Source organism: Poecilia formosa, unplaced genomic scaffold (assembly GCF_000485575.1).
Source record: "Poecilia formosa unplaced genomic scaffold, Poecilia_formosa-5.1.2 Scaffold531, whole genome shotgun sequence".
Taxonomy (NCBI): Eukaryota; Metazoa; Chordata; class Actinopteri; order Cyprinodontiformes; family Poeciliidae; genus Poecilia; species Poecilia formosa.
The window spans coordinates 158,994-167,029 of record NW_006800470.1 but is presented as its reverse complement, the minus strand read 5'-3'; the positions used below and the strand labels follow the sequence as shown (position 1 = coordinate 167,029).

General features: G+C 47.8%; 2 protein-coding genes across 7 annotated transcripts in view; both read right to left on the bottom strand.

The window, feature by feature from the left end:
* The window catches only part of LOC103129261 (1,5-anhydro-D-fructose reductase), a 6,885-nt gene extending 3,815 nt beyond the window's left edge, over positions 1-3,070 (bottom strand). For all 4 annotated transcript variants that reach the window (XR_001659931.1, XM_007540294.2, XM_016664939.1 and 1 more), the window contains exons 1-6: positions 2,961-3,070; positions 2,332-2,502; positions 2,137-2,253; positions 1,794-1,871; positions 1,533-1,649; positions 1,287-1,399 (exon numbers count right to left, since the gene is read on the bottom strand). Coding sequence is in view for 3 of the 4 variants with exons in the window: in XM_007540294.2 (XP_007540356.1) it covers positions 1,287-1,399; positions 1,533-1,649; positions 1,794-1,871; positions 2,137-2,253; positions 2,332-2,502; positions 2,961-3,038 (674 nt within the window). In the remaining variant the exon portion in view is untranslated. The remainder of the gene's footprint in view (positions 1-1,286; positions 1,400-1,532; positions 1,650-1,793; positions 1,872-2,136; positions 2,254-2,331; positions 2,503-2,960) is intronic.
* An 836-nt stretch (positions 3,071-3,906) lies between these two features.
* tat (tyrosine aminotransferase) overlaps positions 3,907-8,036 on the bottom strand; it is a 10,017-nt gene continuing 5,887 nt past the window's right edge. For 2 of the 3 annotated variants that reach the window (XM_007540287.2, XM_016664932.1), the window contains exons 8-12: positions 6,593-6,745; positions 6,251-6,379; positions 4,840-4,923; positions 4,476-4,574; positions 3,907-4,394 (exon numbers count right to left, since the gene is read on the bottom strand). In XM_007540287.2, coding sequence (XP_007540349.1) covers positions 4,254-4,394; positions 4,476-4,574; positions 4,840-4,923; positions 6,251-6,379; positions 6,593-6,745 — 606 coding nt within the window. In that variant the 3' untranslated portion in view covers positions 3,907-4,253. The other variant, XM_016664933.1, reaches the window with a different exon arrangement.

Sequence of the window (8,036 nt, the reverse complement as noted above, 5' to 3'; positions counted from 1 at the left end):
GTGGACATAAATACAGTAAAGTAATATTCTAATCACAATATATACACAATAATATGTCCATGTTACTTGTGAAATGTTGTCTGTGGAGCCCTCACATCAATAATCCTTCGATCAGAACAACAATATCCCTCAGTGCTGAGGCATCTTCTGCTGTTTTGATTGAGCAAAGTAGGAGGGTTTTCCGCTCCAAGATGGCCGCCGTATTTCCTGCGCCGGAGCGGTCCATGAAGCGTCTATGCTTATATTATGTCTATGGTTCCCCCCCTTTAACATAGCCGAAACGGTACCTGATGGGTGAAATATGGCCATCAGATACCGTTCCCTCACATTAAAACAGGGGGAACGGTATCTGATGGGTAATATTGAGCATTAAAATGCGTATAACATATATATATATTTATTATTATTATTCTTAATTTCACGGTGTCCGTAGTTCCCCAGTTAAGCGCGCCGAACAAGCGCGTGCTTTCTCAGTGCTCATCACGAGCAAGCGCGTATTTTGCCGCGTGGGCGGGGCGGAGCGGCAAGGACCGCATCTGATGGGGAAACGCGGATTGACGTAACACCGGGTTAACTGTTAAACAAGACAAGCTAGAGAACAGATATAAGATTATTTGGGATCAGAGCAGATTCAGAAGGAGAAGAGATGACCCCTTTTGTTAGAGATTATTTTTAAATCTGCGCTGAAGGCATTTGCTCACAGAGCTGCAGCAGCATCACTTAGATTCAGCGACACAAGCAACATCTTCCCTTTATTTTAATTCATATTTTTTATCTCTTCTAAACTGTAGAGAAAATATTTCCTAGGATTTCAACTCGCTGAGATGTTTGCTTTAGGGTTGCCACCTTTCAGAAATTAAAATAAGGGACCAGTCCCTATATATGTAAAGCGGCGGCAGCGTGTCGGTTAGTGTGTGTTACCCAGAAAGCAGTTGGGCACAATATCCCCAACACCAACACCGTGAGTGAAACAATGACTGGAGCAGCCTACTATATAAAGTACTCGGGGACCATTTCTTTATTACAATACGTACACATTTGTAGAGAACGGAACAAATACTGGACGCTACAATTAACAACGCCCCGTATTTTACGGAACGGGTGGCAACCCTAGTTTGCATGTTTAGTTGTACTGGAAATGATGTTCGTGACTTGATGTGCTAAATATTGAGAATGGAACATTTTTTATAAATAATAAAATACAAGGAGTCAGAAAACTGAACAGATAAAGATGGCCGCTGCTCCCCAGGTTCAGATCAGAGGAGATCCAACAAACCGGCTCTTACATCTCTGAGGTTCTTCCAGGGGAGCCGAAGGGGCTGTAGGCCGTCAGTGCGATGTTTCTGGACCTGCAGAACTCGATCAGATCCTTCTGGACCATGTAGGGATGGAGCTCCACCTGCCAAAGACACCAGATCAGAACCGGGTCCGAGGTGCACCGGTTAGTTTCAGATTACAGCCCTTATCGTGGCTGGAAAATACAGCGGAAGGAAAAGATTAAATCTGGAGACATGGGCTGGCTCTGGCAGCACCTGGTTGACAGCAGGAGGAACCCTGCAGAGGGCCAGCAGGCGCTCCAGCTGCAAGACGCTGAAGTTGGACACGCCGATGCTCCTCACCCTGCCGGCAGCCTGCAGCGCCTCCAGTCCCTGGAGGGACAGGAGACAGTCAGCAGACAGACAGGAGAGAGACAGGAGAGAGACATCAATACTCTTAATCACTTGATTTATTGATCTAGTTACACAGAGACAATGTTCAGTAAGAGTTTAATAAACATGGCCGTCAGGTCTCACCCGCCACACGTCCACGTAGTCCGTGTCTGACGTCACGATCTTCCCGTCCTTCCGTGGAAACAGATCGTCTCCCGATTTCTGCAAAACCAGGAAACATTTTCAATAAAGCAGCTGCTGGTCCTGAGCTGTGAAGCTCTGCAGCTCCTCCAGAGCTGCCAGTCTGTCTGTGAGGAAGCTAACATGCTCACGTTGATCTCAGGACCTCTGTGTTAGCTGTGGTGATGCAGTTACCATGGTAACAGATGATAACGCTGCTGCTGAAAGCGCTAACCTTCCAGCTAGAATCTGAGCGGCCTGTAAGAGCGCTCTGACCTCTGACCTGACCTCTGGCTCCTGATCTGACCTTGAAGCCGACGGGGAAGTGGATGAGGTACAGGTCCAGGTAGTCCAGCTGCAGGTCCTGCAGGGAGCGGTTGAGGCAGACGGGGATGTCCTCAGGGTCAAAGTGCGTGCACCACAGCTAGAGGACAGAGCAGAGGAAGTTTGATAGCGGCAGTGATAGCGGCAGTGATGGCGGCAGCGACGGCGGCTCTCTCACCTTGCTGACGATGAACAAATCCTCCCGCCGGATGACACCCTGTTCCATCTTGGAGCGTAGCGCTTTGCCGATCTCCACTTCGTTCCTGTAGCTGAAGGCGGTGTCGATATGGCGGTAACCAGCAGCGATGGCGGCCTCCACGGCGGCCTGGATGGGCGCCTGCTCGAAGGGCTGAGGCAAGCAAAGGCGTCAGTCCGGCTCAGTGACATCATTGCTGGAGCAAGTGACTATCGCAGTGCAGATTAAACATGGCCGCTTTCTGCAGGTTTCAGACACCTGGACTGATGGGAAAAAAGCTGAGGGTGTTTGTGGCGCCGCTGCCACTTCCTGCCACCTCGGCCGCTTCCTGCAGGAAGACACTTCAACATGTTTCCTTCTTGACATCACAGAAACGGAGGCTGGAGCCGATAACTATCATCACGTCTGATTATCGATCAGCTTCAACCAGCTTCTGTCTGCGTTTACGGGATCTCAGGATTTCAGCTGTTTTTCAGTTTTCTGGAAGTTTGTTCCAGATCTGTGGTGCATAGAAGCTGAATGCTTCTTCTCTGTGTTTGGTTCTGGTTCTGATACAGAGCAGACCCAGAACCAGAACCTGGAGACACAAGTGTGTGTATCAGTGTGTGTACCTTCCATGTCCCCAGCCCCAGCAGTGGCATGCGGTTGCCGTCATTCAGCTGAATGTGTCTGTCCTGCTGCTGCTCCATGCTTCAGTTGCTGCGGCAGGGTTCTTCTTCCTCCTCTCTTCTTTTCTGGCCTGTTCTTGTTTGGTTCTGACCTGGTTTGTTCCCCCTCTCTCTCTCTCTCTCTGGTTTTATCAAGCAGGAAGTTCATTATAGGGCAAAGGTCAAAGTTTTGCTCCTCCAGCAACTATTTATGAGCAAATACAGAAGAGTACTGGCAGGGTTCAAAGGTCATTGGCTTTAAACTTGCAGCAGGACACACACACACACACGTTTGTGTGGCTATCTTTGTGGGGACTTTCCATTGACTTTCATTCATTTCTAGATATTACAAACAAACGCACACACAAACGCGCGCGCGCACGAAGGGCAGTCAGATGCATGTGTTTGTGCTGTAATGTCTTCAGTTGGCCAGTAGAGGGAGGTAGAGGTTTTATTGATCACATTCACCAAAGTGGCTTTGTAAACAGCCTGTTATCTTTTCCACGACCTTTCACCCTGGTAACCGTGGTAACAGAGACTTTGGTCTCAGCAGGTTTCTACCTGGTTATATAAAGGTTAATAAACAATTAAAAAAACATGCAGTCAGTTCCACATTGGAGTATGATATTTCTGTTGAATACACAATTACATAATAGTTATAATCCTGAACAGTATATTACTTCATTGTTAATCTTGCATTTAGGTGTCCTTCTCTCTCTGGTTTGTTCTTCCGTTCATGATTTTAAGTTTCAGACGGAGACTTTATCAGTGCTGCTCTCATTTTAATCATCGTTTCTTCATGGAAGTGGATATATTTATAAATTGTCATAAATAAAACCTGTTGCTGAATATTGAATCTTGTGACCCGAAGGCCGGAGACGCGTCGAGATGAAATAAAAACCATTCAGCAGCGGCTATGACAGAGTTTTATTAGACAACCACAAACAGCAACATGAAAATCATTTTTATGATGAACAGGAAACAGTTGCAAGTTCAACTTATGCTGAACCAGAAGATCTGAAGAATCGGATCAGAACCAGCCAGGCCGCGCCTATTTTAGCATTGATAGATAACTAACAATTCATTAAAAGATCATTAAATCAGTAATCGATCACATCCAGACTCAGTTTATAAATATATAAAAACAATGGAGGATAATATTTTAATATTTGTTGCCTGTATAAAATATAAATATTAGGTGATGTCCCTGAACTCCCAGCATCAAAGAGGACTCAATGTGGACGAGGACCAGCCGGGTCACTGGTCCAGGTCGTTGCCGTCGCAGCTGGGCGGTCGGTACCAGACCCGGCAGAAATCGCGGATCCGGCCGCAGGCCTCCAGCATCAGCTCCTCTGGAACCGTCAGAACGACACGGAAGAAGTCTGGATACTCGAACGCCTGAAGCCAGAAGAAGAGCAGCTCTGCCTGGCGTCCTCATCATCACTTATAGATATTAGCGATTATCAATGACTGTCTCACCGAGGCGGGCAGGCAGAAGACGGACTGCTCTGTCACCAGGCGCTCCGTGAAGTCCACATCATTCTGAAACTCCGGGAAATGGTCCATTTCAATCCCAACCTGCAACAACACACTGCGTTCTGTTAGCAGAGGCCGCTTCAACTTCCTGCCATTTCTCTCTGCCGAAAGGGCCTTAAAATGACGCTGATGCCGTCAGGTCTCTGATCCAAACTCTGATTCTTCTGCAGTTTCTGCTTCATGACCAGCAGAATGACTCTGGTTAAATCCAGAAGTGAACAAACAAGGGAAGTAAATCTCTGTATTTTCATTAAGTCTGTGCTTCTTCCCTCAGACTGATGATGACCTCAGGCTGACCTCTACTCACCATCAGGTACATGGCTCCGGACGGCATGACGGGGTTGAGGCCCGGGACGGCGCTCAGTTCGCTGAAGCAGATCTCTGCGTTGGACTGGAGGAAGAGCACAGACCAATCTTTAACACATTCCTGTCAGAGTGAGGCATCTGCCTGCTGTTGGCCCATCTTGGGTGGAGGCAACGCTAAAGTAGAGCCCTGCAGGCTGATTGGACCAAACTAACTTAATCTTTCATCACAGCAACAGCACGCATGAAACTATGTAGATGTTTTTGGACCAAATTGAGGTTTTAAAATCAAAACATCAGTTTTTCTGGCCAGCCTTCAAAACAGGAAAGACCTGAGAACATGCCAGTAGGGCTGAAATGATTCCTCGAATGATTCGAGTACCTCGATTATTAAAATTCCCTGAGGAAAATATACCTGCCTCGAAGCTTCGTTAATTTATGTTTTATTATTTAGCGCGCCGTGTTCCGGCCGGAACATTATTTGCGTTGCGCAGGGTTAGGGTGGGAAGAAGCTGAGGAGGATTTCTACAGGTAGAGACTGAACACGGCGGGCGGCTGATGCTGACCGTGTAAGAGCAGCTTTTGAGTTTCTGAATGGGACGAACGGAGGAGTCGTAAATATCCCGTTTTGCTCCCCCGGTCTTACCTTCGTTCATTGACTCCTGCATTCGTCACACACACAAACATCTCCCAGGTATGTAACGTCACGACGCGCTTCGCCACCCATTTGTTGCGACCGGGATGATATGAAATTTGTTTTCGGGTATTTTCAGTAAAGCTACGCATCAACGCTCAGCCGCCCGCCGTGTTCAGTCTCTACCTGTAGAAATCCTCCTCAGCTTCTTCCCGCCGTTCGCTTCCAGCTCCGGAGCAGAAAGGCTGCCGGACTCCCGGCGTCGCTCCGGTCATCTTAAGGATGTTTATTGGTTCCCCGAAAACGATGAAAACCCGGAATTATCATTAATCAATAAAATCCCCGCGGGCCGAACTTGAAGATTGGACGTTATGATGCTAACACTTAGCTTTCGTCAACAACTCAGAGGCGGAAGTCAGAGCTCTGCGCAACGCAAATAATGTTCCGGCCGGAACACGGCGCGCTAAATGATAAAACATAAATTAAGGAAGCTTCGAGGCAGGAAAATTTTCCTTAAGGAATTTCAATAATCGAGGTACTCGAATCATTCGAGGAATCATTTCAGCCCTAGTTCTGGGGTCATCAAGTCCCAGAACCTTTGAACCGGCATCAACACAGAGGCTGAGCCCACCTTCATCGTCATCAGTAGGAACCCAGAGCTGATCGTTGATTAGCGATCAATATTGGTAATCAGCATCCTAACATGGATTATTATTCTGCTGCAATAAAATCTGAATTAATGTTCATGCTGTTAACAGCAGGATCGCGTCTGCAGACTGACCTGCAGGCAGCTGATGGTGCTGCTGTAGAAGCCGGGTGGCGTGTTGTTCAGGATGCTCTCTAGCGCCCCCTGGACGACGGTGCAGGCTCCCAGGATGCGCTGGCTCAGCCTCACCAGGCCCTGGCGGATCTGAGGAGGTCACACAGCCGGGTCAGCAGCAGGTGGGGGTCGGTCAGCCTTTCTAATCTGATTGTCAGTTTGTAATCGGTAATTGGTTATAAAAATATTAGAGCAACACATTAAACCTGAAAACAATTTATCAACTCAATAGAAGCTCAGGCTGAAGGTATTTATTGATAAGCTGATTGCTCAGAAGGAAGTGAAGGTGAAAGCGGGTCAGACCTCCGATCCGAAGATCCGGTTCCGGTCGTGGATGAGGATCCAGCCCATCCTCCAGCCGGGAACCAACCAGCGTTTGGCCAAACCGCCGCAGGCCAGAACTGGAACTTCGCTGCTGAGAGACGCCAGGGAAGGACTGTTGCATCCTGGGAAAACCTGGAGAGGATCAGAGCAGACGGCCATGTTGGATCGGGACAAACTGACGCCGACGATCATCAGACATCGATCAGCACTGAGTTAGGCAGAGGCCTCCAGAACCCGGGCTGCTCCTCTGGTTCTGGTTCTGATGAGGGGGAAGTGAGTGTGAGACGGCCCACTTACCACTTCCACTCAGAACCTGGTTCTCATTAGAGCCGGACCCGCCTCCCGCCCCATTGGCCAGAACTAGACCTGGTTACATAATTCTGCTGCTGCAGTCATAAAGCCAGTGGTTCTGTTGGACCGCAGAGCCGGTCTGGAACCGCCCCCCACACCCCACAGAAATATGTCTGAAACTGCAAAGTCATGATGATCTGCTGCTATTCACTGGCAGAAGCACGGATGGTTCCGTTGAACCCAGCAACCCGTCGGAACCGCCAGAACCTCCCAGCTGCTGGAAAAACCCAGGAATGTTGCTGACCCGTGGCAGAACCGATGGAAGGTTCTGGTTCCAACAAGAAACCCAAAATATTTACACTCTGCTAAATAGGCCTGTCACAATAACGAATTTTGCTGAGCTATTAATAGTCTCAAAAATTATTGCGATAAACGATAATATTGTTTGAAGACCTTTTTACACAGATTTAATGGAAATGATGTAATAATACATGTGATTTCCTGCCAAAGATAGATGCACTTTATTTTTAAAAGAACACCAAACACTTAAACAAAACAACCAAAAACAAAAATAAAATGGATTCTCAGTCTCCATTAATAAAAAATGTACTTGAATTAATACTAAACAACATAAAGCCAAAGTGGAAATAAAGTTGGACTCCAAACGGCTGAACCCGATCGAACCCGATTGAACCGTTATACCTAGGGTTTCTGTCGGCTGGTTTGTGGTCTCTCAGGTTTTGGAAATGGGCCGACAATCAGTCGACAGTTCTAAGATGGTGTAGTGTGTGCTGGGCATTACACTGAGGAAATGAGGAAGGGAGGGTGAGTGGAGAGCACCGGAGTTGAGCCTTTTTTATTCAGAGTCATCAACAGAAAGAGAAAAAAGCAGGAAGAGACGATAAAGTCCAATCAGAATCGCCTTTGAAGAGAAAACTACAGGAAGTGGACCTTATGGTCCATCAAACATCCGACCACTAGAGACCATCAAAGTCTGCCGATAGTGCCGCACGCACTTAACCTTTGACCTGCTGGGGTCAAATGGGTGAAAGGAGGGGTTTCAGGTTAGCCTCCCTGAAACCCGGTGGGTCGCCTCTAATCCCCCTCTGCTGATTCTGGGGTCATGACCCCA